Consider the following 17374-nt stretch of genomic DNA (forward strand, 5'->3'; position numbering starts at 1 on the left):
GTTATTTGCTTGCTTTTTTTTTTCCTTTCTTTTTTCCCCTTTTTTATCTGATTTTTCTTGTGCAACATAATAAGTACGGAAATTTGTTTAGAAAAATTGCACGTGTTTAATATAAATTGGATTATTTGCTGTCTAGGGGAAAGGAGTAGAGGGAAGGGAGGAAGAAAAATTTGGAAAACAAGGTTTTACATGGGTGAATGTTGAAAACTATTTTTGTATGTATTTTGAAAATAAAAACTATTATCTGAAACAATGTTATTTCTACTAATAAAATCATATCAATTTGTGATGCTGAACCATTTGACTATGTCTTGGACTTTGTGAGAATTTTCTTTTCAGGTCTTCAGTACTTGTAGCTTTAATATCCTTATTGTCCCTTTATATCTTCATAAAATGGACTACCTGTAGTAGCTAGAAGTAGAATTAGTGGTACTCTTACGGGGGCAAGGATACAGACATTCTTGGAGTTCTTGGATTTATCTATCTTTTAGCAGCAGTTGTTCAATAGTTGGTACTGGTGGTGGAAAGGTGGGACCTTTTGCATAGTGTTTTCTCCCCTCAATGATATCTGAAAGGTCCAGACTGCAAACAGAGCCAGATCCCCATGTGGGATCTCATAATTTAAAGTGGGAGTCATGAATTTATGATTTGTTATTAGCAAATGTTGGATCTGTATACCCAAACATCACATAAAAAATTTCCTGGACAAAAAGGGATCATGAATGGAAAAAAATCAAAAAAGTCTTTATTTAAATGATAATGCTATTCACAAGCATCTTGTGTTTAAGATACTAGAATTTTCCAGTCAGTTTGAGGGATCAAGAGAATAATAGTGGCTTGACTTATATGGCTCAAGCTACCGTCTAGATAGATAGATAGATAAAGTTTAGAGGAAGACCACCAATACACTGATGGATACTCTAGAGAGTATTTTCAGTGGTTTGTGGACAAAAATAGTACCATAAGGCATAGATGGACTATGCTCTGACTAATATAGAGACCCATTGAAGCAATAAAATAATATCTCTGATGATGTAATAAAGTCATGAATGGATGCTTAGTTTGGGGAGATTCATCCAAAGGTACAATGACCTCCTGAGTAAAGACTACTTCAAAAGTCTACAGTTTATTCTGCCAGTTAGTTATTTTATGCTTTCAATTGAACCCTAATAGTAACTTTGTTACAATAGAGGTATAAAAGTAAATCATAAAAATGAAATGGATACAAAGATAAAGAAAAAAAGTGAATATAGCATATGTTTATTTACATTTGGTCTCCTTATATCTTTTTCTGGATGCAGATGGCATTTTCAGTCCAAAGCCTATTGGGATTACTTCAAATACTGAATTACTAGGAAGAACCAGATCTTTCATAGTTGATCATCATAGGTCTTGCTATTCTTGTGTACAATGTATTCCTGGTTCTGTTTGTTTCACTCACCATCAGTTCATGTAAATCTTTGCAGGCCTTTCTATAACCAGCAGGTTCATCATTTTTATGGAATAACAATATTCCATTACCTCCCTCTAGCACAGCTTGTTTAGCCATTCCCCAATTGATGGCCATTCACTTCTTTTCCAATTCTTTACTACCACAAAAAGAGCTACTATAAACATTTCTGCACATATGAGTCCTTTTACCTATTTTATGATTTTTTTAGAACACAGACCCAGTAATTGCACTGCTGGGTTAAAGGGTATTCACAGTTCTGCACTTTTTGGCCATTGCTCCAGATTGCTCTCCAGAATGGTTGAGTCATTTCACAACTCCACCAATAACATTTTAATGTTTCAGTTTTCCCACATCCCCTCCAACATTTATCACAATCTTTTCCTGTTACCTTAGCCAATCTGAGAGGTGTGAGGGTAGTACTTCAGATTTGTTTTAATTTGCATTTCTATTATCAATAGGGATTTAAAACATTTTTTCATATGTCTATAAATGATTTTAATTTCATTTCTGAAAATTGTCTTCATATTCTTTGATCATTTATCAATTGGGGAATGACTTGTATTCTTATAAATTTGACACAGTTCTTTATATATTTTAGAAATGAGACCTTTATCAGAAATACTATCTGTAAAAATTTTTCCCACCTTTGTTATATGCCTTTTAATTTTATTTCTGTTGGTTATGTTTGTGCAAAACATTTTAAATTTAATGTCATAAAAAGTTGTCTATTTTGACTTTCCTAATGTTTTCTAGTTCTTTCCTCCCTTCTCCAAAAATCTGATAGGTAAATTATCCCTTGTTCTCATAATTTGTTTATGGTATCATCCTTTATATCCAAATCATGTATTCATTTTGACCTTATTTTGGTATGGAGTATGAGACGTAGGTCTATGACAATTTTCTGACATATCATTTTCCCAGCAACTTTTGTCAAATAGTGAGTTCTTATTCTAGAAGCTGGAGTTTGGGGATTTCTCAAATACTATAGATTAGATACACATGACATAACAATCAAGGCCTATATTACTACAGGCCTTGATTGTTATGTCATGTGTATCTAATCTATTCCACTATTCCACCACTCTGTTTCCTAGTCAGTATCAAATGATTTTGATGTCTGTTATTTTATAATATAGTTTTAAGTTTAGTACTGCTAAACTACCATCCTTTTTTTTTTCATTAATTCCATTGATATTCTTGACCTTTTGTTCTTCCAGATGAATTGTGTTTATTTTTTCTAGTTGTATAAAATAATATTTTGGCAGTTTGAGATGGCACTGAATAAATAGACCAAATTTGGGGCAGAATTGTCATTTTTATTATATTAGCTCAGCCTAGCCATGAGCGATTGATATATTTCCAATTGTTTAGATCTGATTTTATTTATGTGAGAAGTGTCTTTAATTGTCTTCATGTAGTTCTTAGATTTCTCTCAGCAGGTAGATCCCAAGTATTTTGTTTACAGTAATTTTAAATGTGATTTCTCTATCTCTTGCTGATGGGCTGTGCTGAGACAATTGGGGGTAAGTGACTTGTTCACAGTCACATAGTCGGAATGTGGTAAGTGTCTGAGGTCAGATTTGAACTCAGGTCCTTCTGACTTCAGGTATGGTGCTCTATCCATTACACCATCTAGCTGCCTCTATACTGAAGATTTCTGTGGGTTTATTTTATATCGTGCAACTTTTCTAAGGCTGTGAATTGCTTCTAGTAGGTTTTTGAATGATTTTCTAGTATTCTCCAAGTAATTTATGATACCATGTGCAAAGAGTGACAGTTTTATTTCCTCGTTGTCTATTCTAATTCTTTTTTTCTTTTCTTATTGCTAAAGCCAAGAGTGACAGTTTTATTTCCTCGTTGTCTATTCTAATTCTTTTTTTCTTTTCTTATTGCTAAAGCCAACATTTCTAGCATAATGTTGAATAGTAATGGTGATAATGGGCATCATCGTTTCACCCCTGATCTTATTGGGAATGAGTCCAGCTTCTCTTCATTACAAATAATGCTTGTTGTTTAAGAGACGCTCCCTTTATCCCTATGCTTTCTAGTGTTTTTAATAGGAATGAGTCCAGCTTTTCTCCATTACAAATAATGCTTGCTGTAGATATTAGATGGATAGTATTTATTATTTCAAAGGAAGCTCCCTTTATTTCTATGCTCTCTAGTGTTTTTAATTAAAAAATACAAAATGTATTTTGTCAAAAGCTTTTTTGACTTCTATTGAGATTATCATATGATTTCTATTGGTTTTGTTATTGATATAGTCAATGATTATAATAGTTTTCTTGATATTGAACCAGCCCTTCATTCCTGGTGCAAATCTCATCTGGTCATAGTGTATTATCCTGCTGATAAGTTGCTGTAATGACTTTGCTAAAATTTTATTTAAAATTTTTGCATCAATATTCATTAGGGAGATTGATTTGTAACATTCTTTCTCTGTTTTGGCCCTTCCTGGTTTAGGTATCAGTGCCATATTTGTTTCATAGAAGGAATTTGGTAGTACTCCTTCTTTACCTATATGCAAATAGTTTACATAATATTGGAATTCATTGTTCTTTAAATGTTTGGTAGAATTCACTTGTGAATCCATCTGGCCCTGGAGATTTTTTCTTAGAGATTACAGAATTAATTAATAACAGAAGGGGAACTTCTGCTAATCTGGGCAAATTATATTTTTGTAAATATCCATTCATTTTAGTTAGATTGTCAGATTTTTTGCCAAAGAATTGTGCTAATTACTGTTTTAATTTCTTTTTCATTGGTGGTGAGTTCATCCCTTTCATTTTTGATACTGGTGATTTGGTTATTTTCTTTCCTTTCTCTGGTCAAATTAACCAAAGGTTTATCTATTTTGTTAGTTTTTTCTTAAAACCAACTCTTAGCTTTGTCTATTAATTCAATAGTTTTCTCAGTCTCTATTTTTATTAATCTCTCCTTTGAGTTTCAAAATTTCTAATTTGCTAATGAATTAAATTTTTATTTAATTTAATTTTTCTTTTTCTAGATTTTTTTAAATTGCATACCTAATTCACTAATCTTTTTTTCTTTTTTTATTTATGTAGCTATTTAGAGATATAAAATTTCCCCTAAGAACTGCTTTGGCTGCATCCCATAGGTTTTTCTATATTGTCTCATTATTGTCACTTTCTTGGTTGAAATTCTGGATCATTTATATGCTTTGTTGTTTGACCTACGCATTCTTTAGAATTAGATTATTTAATTTCCATTTGGTTTTTAGTCTATCCTTCCCGACCCTTTATATTTTTAAATAAATTTCTATACCCAACTAAAAGATTAAGTTATTCCCTCTGATAATCCCAAACTGATAAGATCTAACTTCAAACAATGCCCATCTCCCTCTTTTTTTCCCTCCATTGCTCCTACCCTTTTCATCTTTTTCCAGTACATACCTTTTTTTCTATTCCTTAATATCCTTTTTGTTGACTTTCATCACATCAAAGTCCATTTGCAACCACACCCTCAGTCCATGTGATGCCCCCCTTTGTCTGACTTTAACTATATTTTCCGCCTGTTTACCTTTCTAAGGTTCTCCTGAGTCCTGTGTTTGTAGATTTAATTTTCTGTTTAATTTTGTTTTTTTCAACAGAAATGATTAAAAGTCTCTTACTTCATGGAAGATCTATTACCTTCCCTGAAAGATGATGCTGAATCTCACTGGGTAGTTAATTCTTGATTGCAACCCCACATCCTTTGCCTTCCAGAATATGATATTCCAGGCCCTTTGAGCCTTTATTGTAGAAGCTGCCAGATCCTGGGTGATCCTGACTGTTGTTCCTTGATATTTCAATTGTTTTTGTCTGGCAGCTTACAGTATTTTAACTTAAAATTGTAGTTTTGGAATTTCACAAGAATGTTCCTTGGAGTTTTCCTTGTGGGATCTCCTTCTAGCGGTGATGGATGGATTCTTTCAATGAATATTTCCCCCTCTGTTTCTAGAATATTGGGGTAGTCTTCTTTAATGACTTCATGAAGAATTCTATCCAGGCTTTTTTTTTGGTCCTGGCCTTCAAGTAGGCTAATAATTTTAAAATTGTCTCTTCTAGATCTATTTTCCATGTCGGCTGCTTTGCCAATGAGGTATTTCACATTTTCTTCCATATTTTCATTCTTTTTACTTTGTTTGACTGGTTCTTGCTATCTCACAGAGTCATTAGCTTCCATTTACCCTGTGCTCATTTTTAATGTGTGGTTTTCTTCAGTTAGCTTTTGTATCTCTTTTTCCATTTGATTTATTCTACTGTTTTAAGTATGTTTGTTGTTTTCAGGCAATTTTTTCCTTCTTTTTCCAAAATGTTGACTCTCTCATGCATATAATTTCTTTTCTTATTTTTTTTTCTTCTTCCTCTCTTATTTGCCTTTTGAAGTCTTTTATGAACATTTCCACGAAGCCTTTTTGGGCTTGAGGCCAATTTATTTCACTCTTTTAGATTTCTTCTGTGGACATTCTCCCCTGGTCTGGTTTTGTGTTTTGATCTGCCCTGTCACCATAGTAGCTTTCTATGGTCAAAGTTCTTTTTTCCCTTTATTTTCACAGATCCAAGACTACCTCTATCTTGTCCTGAGGACATGTAGTTCAGTTCACTCATTTTAAAAATGAAAAAATTGAGATCTATGGAAATTAACTCATTTGCCCAAGTCAAACTGGTTATAAGTGAAAGAATTAAATTTTGAACCAATGTCTTCTGATTCCACAGTGTTCTTTATTTGATTAATACTACTTTTGTTTTAGTTTTCTTGTTATTTAAAAAGTAATGCTACAAATATTTTTGTTTATGTGGAACAGTTCCTACTCTCTTTGACATCCTTATTATATATGACTATTAATGAAATCACTGAAGTCACAGGCATATGCAATTTAGTAACTTTTAATACAATTCCAACTGATTTTATAAAATAGCTGTACCAATTCAGAGTTAATCCAGCATACATTAACATGTGTATTTTTTCATGGTTCCTGCAACATTTAATAAAGATGACAAAAGACCAAAAGATAATCATTTCTATAACATACTTCACTTTATTTCTATATTTATGGTCAATTGCTTTTTCATCCCCTATATTCCCTCTCTAAAGCAAAACAAAATCCCTGAGCAAAGATTTCCCTAAAAAATTTTCTCTTTCATTCCTTAATAAGAATTCTGCCTTTGCTAGAGAACACAGTTCTACTTGTGATATAAAGAGAAGGGTTGGGAAAAACATGCTGGGTTGCAAGAGGTTCAAAAGTACTTTGTTCTCAACATCTATTTCTAATCATTTCTACAGATAACTGAGACCTTCTTGACAAATTTGAGACTTTATTAAGCAAAATACAGCATTTACATAAACCTAGATTGTTATTTACAAGCATCAATTTTTATTTGTACAAACACTATATTAAGTTCAGGAATTGTTGCTCTAAATTATTTTGTTTCAATTATCAAATCTCAAAACTTTTTTTTTAAATGCCCAGAATATTTTTCTACTTCTGGTTCAAAACTGATAATGCCCCTTCTCATGTAACCAAATGCAAGTAGAACACACTTAAGTAAAACCTCACACTTCCCCCTGAAAAAGAAAGATGGACACATACCTATGCACTCCACTATTGCACATGATAATGTGACATGCTCCTAGTCTGTTGCAGAGTTCTGAAGAAACTGACAGCAGTCCAACTCCTGAGGCACTGCATGCTGTGTAAGCACAGGCTGCTGTTCGTTTAGATCTAATGAATGAAATTATTAGGCGATAGAGTTCATCCAAGTGATTCAGAGGTCTCATGAGCTGCAGGAGAAAGTACACAAAAAGAAAGACAAAATTCATTCCATTAAGAAATATTTTGCAACTACAGTGTCTTTTTGTGTTTATTGAATGGACTAGGGAAAAAAGTGCTGTTATCACTCTTCTGAGATGACAGAAGTGAGTAATTCAAATACATCATTGAAGAGGTCACAATTATCCTAATGCCCAAGATGAGACTAAACAGGTTAGCAAAATAATGCATTTACCTAGCAAAAAATGTTTAAATTAAGTTTTATATCCTTTTACCTTATCTATATAAGCAGCTTTTGATGTGGAGTTAGGAGGTAAATTTGACTTGTCCAGGTAGAAAGCCCTAAAAGAATCCAAAAGAGGAAAAAAGTTACTTATTATTTAGAAATCATTAAGAAATCTTTTTAATTGATCACACATGATTTTTACTTTTCTTGTTTACTGTTTTTAAGGAAACTGGAAATAAACAAGAGCAATGAGAAACAGAAGAAGTTGTAATCAATATTGATCCTTTCAAAGTAACTACTAAATCTTCAAATTTCTAAGGTAACATATATCCATGTAGCCATGGGAGGGGCTGTTTTTTAATATTTTACATTATTATACAATGTGTATGCTTGGAAATAACCTTCTATCCAGGGGCTCAGTATTTTCAAGTCAGGTTTTCTCAGGATTTAACTTACCTATCAGTAAGAAATAATAATGGAAGATACATTTGTCCTTTTTAGTTTTAAAAAAATATTCAGTAAGTTTTCTACTAATTCAAGCTATGGTTAAAACAAGTTTAGCAAGCAAGTTATAGTCTTCAATGTTGGCTGATGACAAAATTAGTATATGTCACAGTGCTGCCCTCCTGAGACCATGAAGGGCAGCAAAGTCATCCAGAGCAAGGCACAGGAACCTCTCTGGAATAAAATTACCTAAACTTCCAGAAAGCATCTTGAGTACAAATGAACCTTTAACTGGTCCCTGCATTTTAACACACTAATAAGTAGTAGATTCCCTTTGTTTAGACCGACTCAAAACTCAATGAAGTTTTCATTTTCATCTCTTAGATAATGGCACACATAAAATATCTGATTATTGAGTAAAACTTTAGTATTTCATTTGCTTCCAAGTGTGTCTTGTTGTAGCAAGAAGATGATGCAGGATTCTCAAAGATTATACTAGTCACAAATCTTGTTAAAAGCTGAAAAGGATTCAAGCATAATTCCAAACACCCCCTTATCTATTGAAGTCAAGCCTAGTTAAATATGAAGGAGCTCTTCACCAGTTGAATACCTCTTAATTTATGAATCGGTTGGTTTATAAAGTAAAATAGATATGCCTTAATTTTGTGGCTCCCCCTTTCACTTCAGCAATGATAGCAACAACAATCAGAGAATGCTAAGAATCATTTAGACTTTAATTCATCTAGAAACACTAATAAAACTTTTGGTACTCCTGGTCAGATGCCCAACAAGGTGAGATACTGTTGTAGGAAATGAAATATGCTTACTAGAAATGAAACCAGAAGACATCAACAAATGACAATTAAATTCAACACTGGTTCTTGTATGCCCTTAGGAGAGACTAATAAAGAAGGTGCCAGTGCTGATTTCATTGTATACCCAAAGGCAACAGAAAGCATGGCTTCATGTGACAATTAGTCATTTCATCTTGTATTGCTAATGATGAGCTAAAGAAAAAGGCAACCATGAAAATAATTAGTTTATGATCCTACATATCTTGCAATACATGAAAACATAGAGATATCTTCTGAAGAGTTTCACAGGATTCACCAAGAAAATTCAATATATACAAACTAGGAAATTAGGAAATTAATATATAGATAAAATATTGTCAACTCTTCCAGAGGAATCACAACCATTGGTCCCTCCTTTCTCCTCAAGGCACAGGATGTCTCATATTCTAACACATCCAACCTGTACAAACTATGAATACATGCCTTTGACATATGAGTGCAAAAGGGGAATACTGAAAAATATAATGGGAAAAGTGGCATGTGATTAAAAAATGAAAGAGGACAAATAGGAGGGAGAATCAAAATGGAAAAATCTATTGGGATGCTTACTGCAATAGTCCTGCTGAATGATAATGAGGACACCCAAAAAGAGGAGCAGCAATGAGAATAAAGAAGAGTAGACAGATGTGAAAAAATGTTACAAAGGTAAAATCAACGGGATTCAGTAATAGGCTCCTCTTAAGTCATGCTTTAAACATGGGAGACTGGACTAATTATGTTGCTACTGACAAATAATGAATGAGAACAAGAAACAGGTTTAGGGAAAGATAATGAGGTTAATTTAGCAATTCTTTTAAGTCATATAAGTAGAAGTTAAATTGGAGAGTTGGAATTTTTAATGCTTTATTTCATGATTTCTTTTTTTTCAAAGTGCAGAAAATGCAAGAAACAGTTAATAAGGCTATATCGGGGGAAAATGTTTCAGAGCTCAACACAGCTAGTTAAATCTCTTGCTACAATTGCGGCTTCTCTAAATATTGAGGCACTTGGAGAAAAATATGCTATACAAATACTTACCAAATATGGGTTTTCTCCCATAGTGCTCTCTGGCCCAATGACTTTAAGGGAGGTGTGAACTCTCTTGAAGTTAGAAAGTGTACTTTGTGAAGCTAGCATACTTGTGGAGTCCAATGAGTAAAGGTGGGAACACAAGCCTTGTCTTGATTAGTTCTACTTAGTACCTTGTTTCAGGTTCTGGCCAAAACAACTTCTTGTAAGATTAGATCAACTCTAATTACTTAGCAGTTAGTAAGGATTCCAACATCTCCCCCTTTCTTTTGTTTTAAAATATAGGGGGTTTCTGAGGGGGTACACATAAATCCATCAATATGGGCCAGAACTTTGTAACAGATATACATGGTATACATAAATCCATCAATATGGGAGGCATTATACATAATTTACATGAGCACATAGCAATATAACACAGGCTAGTAGTAATGTAACAAATAACAAGAATCAATCTGAAAATTTACACATGTCCATAAGTCCTAGGAACAGTCCAATAGGATTCCATTGTCCATTAGTTCATGTGCCAGGAATCTAATAATTCTTATGAGCACAATCAGCAACAGAACCACCCGATATTTCTTGGGTCTTCTCCTTTGTTTCAAGGGTCTGCTCCATCTTTCTGCGATGGACAAGGCGAATGCGGCTCGTAGGCACCCATCTGATTCCTTCTCCACCTGTAGAGATGCAAGCAAATCCTCTCCCCCAAGCAGTTAGTCTATCTGGTCCCTTCCATTCACCACTTTCTGGGTCTCTCCACATCACCTGGCGATTATCTAAAGATAGTGGAGCTGCTCGCACTGGACACTGCTCTTCTGGTGGGTTATAAAACCTGTCTGCTGGAGCCAGTGCATCTTTATCAAAGATTAAAAAATTAATGGTATAGAGAACTAAATTTAGAAGTTCTCTAGGGTTACCCGTGGCTCCTCCTTTCTTTTGTTTTTGGAGGAGTGTCTTAATGTCTCTGTTTCTTCTTTCTACTATTGCTTGACCTTGAGGATTGAAGGGTATGCCAGTAGTGTGTAGAATCTTATACTGTGCACAAAAGTGTTCAAAATGTTTGGAGGTATATGCCGGTCCATTATCTGTTTTTATTTCTTGTGGCACACCCATAATTGCGAATGCTTGAATGAGGAATTCAGTGACCACTCGGGCTGTCTCTTTTGCTGCTGGTATGGCAAAAGTGAATCCTGAAAAGGTGTCTACCACAACGTGGATAAAAGACAGACGACCAAAAGATTTATAATGAGTCACATCCATTTGCCAGATTTCATTGGGTCTCAAACCACGAGGGTTCTTCCTGGAGGCAGTGTAGGAGCGTGGAAGGGAAGGCAAGCTGTACAGCTTTTCACTATGCTCCTAGCTTCTTCTTTTGTAATCCCAAACTGTAAACGCAAAGCTCGAGCAGCCTGATGGTATTTAGAATGGGATTCCTGGGCCTCCTGAAATAAAGGCGTACTGGCCAACATAGTTAAAAGGCTATCTGCCTTTGAATTTCCATCAAAAATAGGACCTGGAAGTCCACTATGTGAATGGACATGCAGGATATAAATCTTTCCTGGATGCTTTCTCACTTGCTCTTGAAGTTCCTTAAAGAGCTGATATATATTAGAAGCTGCAAATTTTATTTGGGCTGTGGCAATTCTTTGTACCACACCTACTGAATAGGCTGAATCAGATATTATATTTATGTCGCCTGGGTAATAAGTGAGAGCTCCCATAGTGCTCTCTGGCCTAATGACTTTAAGGGAGGTGTGAACTCTCTTGAAGTTAGAAAGTGTACTTTGTGAAGCTAGCATACTTGTGGAGTCCAATGAGTAAAGGTGGGAACACAAGCCTTGTCTTGATTAGTTCTACTTAGTACCTTGTTTCAGGTTCTGGCCAAAACAACTTCTTGTAAGATTAGATCAACTCTAATTACTTAGCAGTTAGTAAGGATTCCAACATCCAAAGATCATTATCACCTCCTCAGAATACTGCACTACACAAATTTGAAATTACTGCTGACTAAGTTCTACTAGAGCCAAAAAAAAAAAAAAAAAAAGAGAGCTTTGTGAACCTTTATGTGCTGTGTACATGAGACTTTTTGTGACTACTATATTGAGCATACTTTTTCAGAAAGTCCCATTCCCTTCTGAAAGGAAGTGTTGCTGATTCAGTTAAAACAAAACATGTTGATCTCATTCTGTTATTTTCTATTAAGTTCAGTTGGAAGAACTTTCAAATTTGCAGTTAAAAAAAAAAAAGATGAATTCAAGAAGTACAGAGTTTATGGGGGAAAAGTTTTATAGAAGTTTTCAATTAATATACAAGATGTTGGGGGTACAAACATGAAAAATATTAAATTAAAGAGAGAGGGGCCCAGTAGGGTGGGAATAATGCCATGCATACAAAAATATACATGAATCAAAGTAGAATAGAAGAAACGCCAATGGGAGGTCCCGATAATACTCTACAAGAAAAGTTGATAAGAGGAAAATCATTTTGGGTGGAGAGGATCAAAACAGACTTCATGAAAGAGGCGTCTCAACTAGGCCTTAAGAGAAAAGGAATACTCCATATGTGGAGGTATAGAGGAAATATATTTCAGGCAGTTTGCAAAAATGCAGAGAAATCAGAAGAGATAGTATAAAATTAGAAAACTGCTTCATTAGGATTTTGAGTGAATGAAGTAAAAAGTCTTTAATACTAGGGTAAAAAGTTTTAATTTCATTTATGGGCGATAGGGAGTCAATGAAGGGTCTTAAGTGTTTTAATATAGATATATAATTTAGGAAAGGAGATGTGTGGAGAGGGAGAAAAACATTGGAACTTAAAAATGAATTTTTAAAGTTGTTTACATATAATTGAGATAGATATACTTGATGAAATAAATCAAAGTATAATGAAAAAAATGACTTTAAGCCTTTAAAAACCCAAATCATCTCCTTGAGAAGAGAAGCAATTTAACAGTGTTAATACATATGAATTCATGTAAAGTATATATAAAGAGAAACCTGCCCATTTGCTGTTTTCCATATTGAAATTCTACTTCTTGCCTCTGGAACACTGTGCAAAGCTATTCTGATATGCTGTTCTCTGGAGCAAGACAAAAAAAAAAGATAGTGGGGATTGGGGATAACACATTTTTAGGGTTTTGTGGGGCACAGCAAAGGAAAGACAAGATACAAAATAAAGATGGTGACCTCTTGAAACGATTAATTATAAAATCAGAACAACAAGCAGGAGGTAAAACTAGCAGAGGGGGTTGAGAACAATGGAAGCAAGGGTCAGGATGACAACAAACAGCAGATTCAAAAAGGATGAGGTTAAAAAAGAGGTGAAAAGATGGGAGAAGGCTATCAGAGAAAATTTCAGGCTTCAGGATCATGGAAAGAAATGTTGATCTTTAATAGGTGGCTGAGGAAGTATGAGTGAAGAGGTAAATGGGAGATGAGGAGGTTGATAAATTAGGAGGCCAGAATGTTTAAAAGAGTCATCAATATACATAGTAAAGTCATCAACACTGGTAAAAAACCATTAAATTAGAGAGGAAGTCTATAAGCAAAGAGTGGTACTCAATTACTGAGGAAAGTTAAAAAATATTATTCAGGTTCATATATAACTATAAAAAGGGTCTCAACAGAAAAATGTAATTAGATAATAACTGCAAAAAAAGGAGAAGTTGCTAAGCAATGGAAGGGTCAGAAAGTAGTTGTAAGGATTAAAACTACTCCTCCTCTCCCTGTGAATTAGGGGATAATACTAGAAATGATTTAAAACTATGAATAAAAAATAAAAGTAAGCTTCTTTTGGGGGACATAGGTAGAACATGTTATTAATCTATATTTGTAATTATATTTTTGTGATTATCAGGCTTTTTCTTCTTTCTATTCCCAACTCCACTGGGGGAAAAAACAATAAAATAAGAACCTTTTGAATGCTTGTGCATAGTCAATGAAAATATATTCACATATTGACCATATCCAAAAACATGTCTCATTTTATATATTTAATGCACTATCTCTTTGATATGAAGTAGGTAGCATTCTTCTTCATCAACAGTTAAAAGATGCTTTTTAAGGAAAAAGAATCCCATCTTTTCTATATGATTATATGACATGACAGAAATAAAGATTCTCTTAAATATGTAATAATATATACAGCATATTCGTAAAAATAAAAGTCTAAAATAATTCCTACCATGGAATCACAATGAACTGAAACTAGAACTGCACATTCTTTATTTAAACTATGTAGAACAAATCCTCAGAATGGGAAAATGAAAAACAATATATATTAATGGACTGCAAGCACAATAATAAGAAAGTGAAGCAACCTGTATTCTAAAAGAGCATATACAATTAATTTGTTATTTAAGTACAGTTACAATTACTTGTTAATCTAAAGGACTGGAACTTGAAGTTGTTTTATTCATTTAAAGGGAAAACAAAGTTAAAGGCTTCCTAGAGAAGATAATTCCTATCAGAAAGAGACAGCTTAGCCAGAAATTCTACCAGCCTCCTAAGGCTATAGCTTTTTATAAAACTCCACTATTTCTCAGAGTATGACAAACTGTGGACAGCAAATAAATTTCTAAAGCACTTCACTTAATTACAAAAGGCTTGTTATGCTCTTTAATCAAACTTTATGGGAAAAGTTAATGGTAATATTGGCCTTGATCCAAAGCTGGACAACAGTTTATTATGCTTTTGAAGTGAGCAAGAATGAAGTCATAGCACTCTGAATATACTAAATGTTATTAAGACTTCTGAGTGTCCTACTGTTGCTTTTTATAATCTCTAATAGATAGCTCTTTTATAATCCAGATATACAGTAAGAGAAACTTGGTGTTCCACTGCTTGGTTTTCTTCTAAACTAGTTATAGGATGTAAAATTGAATTGCATAAAATCTTTCATTTGATAGGTTTTTCGTGAAATTCCACAGAATATATTATGAAATAACTTAAGACCAAGATAATTGCACTGAATATATAACATTGCAGAGTGAGATAAAGGCATTCTTTGATAAGTCTGACCATGGACATAGGACATTAAAGGACACAGAAGAAAATGCACTTTAAGAGACTGAGATGTGTGAATCATTGGCTTAGCAAAGAGAAAATTTTATAAATGGGAATAATTATCTAGCACCAACCAGCAAGATCATGACAAGTGAACAAGAAAGTGATGATGCTCATATGGAAAGAGAGAAATAAGGTTTATGGAGAACATGGAAAACAAGCACAGGACAAATCTGAACATTAAACAGAAAGAATAATACTGAAAGATATACATGTGACATGAAGATTATTATTCACACATCTATCAGATCAGGTCATTTCTCCCTGCATGGTCAAAATCATGGAGCACATTTCATTGGTACAAGGATTTGCCCCTGCTCTTCAACTATAATCTAGAGATTTGTGTGAAGTAACACAAAAGTTGTGATGTATCCAAGGTCACAAGCTAGCATGTGTCAGTTGCAGCATTTGAATCCTGGTATTTCTGTTTCTGAGGGCAGATCTCTAGCCACTACTTCTCATTTCTTGCTTTAAGTGGCTAACAAATACTTTTTTCTTTTATTCCCTTTATCCTTTTCTGATTGACTTTATATTGTACTCCTGTATTCTGCACCACAGTTCTTCCAAAAAGTTTTCTTCAATTCACCTATATCATCATCTTCATCTTCTTCCTCCCCTTCCTTCTCTCTCTTTCCTCTCCCTCATTCTCTCTCTTTCTCCCTTTCTCTTTCTCTTACTCCCTCTCTCTGTTTATCTCTCTCTCTCTCTTTCTCTCTCTCTCTGTCTCTATATCTCTCTCTCTGTCTCTGTCTCTGTCTCTCTTTCTTTCTCTCTCCCTCTCCCTTCTTCCCTTCCTCTCTTCCTTCCTTTCTTTTTCCCTCCCTCCCTCTCTCCACAATATCTTCAAGCTATCAGCTCATATTCTTTTTCTCTTTCACAATCAAATTTCTAGAAAAATCCACCTATACTTTCTACCTTAACTTTTTCTTTTTATCCCCATCATTTTTCATCTTCAATCAGGCATCTAGTCCTAACACTTGACTGAATCTATTCTTTTTAAAATTAGTAATCTTCTCAAATATTAAATTTAAAAACCTTTTTTTTCAGCCTTCATCCTTACTGAAGCAGCAAAGCACATCATAATAAATGCTAGATTTGAAGTCAGAAATGTAGTCAAGTAAAGTCAAGTCAAGAAGCATGGAGCCAGGCACTTTAGTAAGCAGTGAGGATACAAATACAAGCAAAAAAGACAGATTCATGTCATCAAGAAGTTTAGATTTTAATGGAAGACAACACATAAAATAGAGCTGAAAATCAGGATTGGAGAAGAATAAAGTATCCACACAGGTGATAGTTAAGTTCAAATCCTAGTTTTTTTCATTTGATACTTGGGTGGCCTGAGTATTTAAGCTCTCTTAATTGTAAAATGAGGCAACTGGACTAGATCAAAACTACTTATAACTATTGTTTGTGACCTCATATGGGGTTGCTTATTTAATTGTGGGGATCAGAAAATTATGATTTCTTATTGATAAATATTTGATTTGTATACCTGAGGTCATGTAAAAATTTCTCAGATGAAAAGGGATTGAGAGTGGAAAATGTTAAGCAGACCTGGAGCAAAAGAACTCCAATAAATTTGTAAAAATCTATAATCCTATAATCTTTCTGCACCTTTTGCTATTGTTAGCCACTTCATGCCCTCTCCTTTCTCAATTTTTCATGACATTGCTTTCTTGAGGTTCTCCTACTGATAACCTTCTTTGTTCTTTTATGAGACTATAAGTCTGTGATGGTTTTTTAATAATTCTGTAGTAGGCTTTTTTCTTCTCTATATTCTTCCTCCACAGAATCTCATCAGTTTTTTCCCCCCTTTATTTGTTTGTTTGTTCAAACACATATTGCTTTATGAGTCATGTTGGGAGAGAAAAATCAGACCAAAAGGGAAAAAATGATGGAAGACTTTAAAAAACAGAAAAAAAAGAAGTGAACATAGAATGTATTGATTTACATTTAGTCTCCTTGTTCTTTTGCTGGATGCAGATGGCATTTTCTGTACAAAGTCTATTGGGATTTCTTTGAATCACTGAACCATTGAGAAGAGCCAAGTCTGTCACAACTGATCATCACACATTCTTGTTGTCATTGTATAAATTGGTCATTGTTCCAGATTGTTCCTCATAATGGTTGAATCATTTCACAACTCCACCAACAATACATCAGTATTCCAGTTTTCCTACATCCTTTCCAACATTTATTATTATCTTTTTCTGTCATCTTTGTCAATCTGAGAGGTGTGAGATGATATCTCAGAGTTGTTTTAATCTGCGTTTCATCACATATTCTTGTACTGTGAATAATGTGTTGCTGGTTCTGCTTGCTTCACTCACCATCAGATCATGTAAATATTTCCAAGCCTTTCTATAATTAGCTTGGTCATCATTTTTATAGAACAATAATATTCCATTAATTTCATACACCACAACTTATTCAGCCATTCCCCAACTGATGGGCATCTAGTCATTTTCCAATTTTTTGCTGCTATAAATATTTTTGCACATGTGGGTACTTTTCCCTTCTTTATGATTTCCTTTGGCTACAGACACAGTAATG

The 17374-nt window shown here is 34.0% G+C and overlaps 1 protein-coding gene across 1 annotated transcript in view; it reads right to left on the reverse strand.

Annotated features, from left to right (window-relative positions):
* Positions 1–17374, reverse strand: part of PREX2 (phosphatidylinositol-3,4,5-trisphosphate dependent Rac exchange factor 2) — a 463645-nt gene that overhangs the window by 93411 nt on the left and 352860 nt on the right. The window contains exons 36-37 of the mRNA XM_051970075.1: positions 7502–7568; positions 7047–7237 (exon numbers count right to left, since the gene is read on the reverse strand). Of these exons, the coding sequence (XP_051826035.1) occupies positions 7047–7237; positions 7502–7568 (258 nt within the window). The remainder of the gene's footprint in view (positions 1–7046; positions 7238–7501; positions 7569–17374) is intronic.

Source organism: Antechinus flavipes, chromosome 1, assembly GCF_016432865.1.
Source record: "Antechinus flavipes isolate AdamAnt ecotype Samford, QLD, Australia chromosome 1, AdamAnt_v2, whole genome shotgun sequence".
Taxonomy (NCBI): Eukaryota; Metazoa; Chordata; class Mammalia; order Dasyuromorphia; family Dasyuridae; genus Antechinus; species Antechinus flavipes.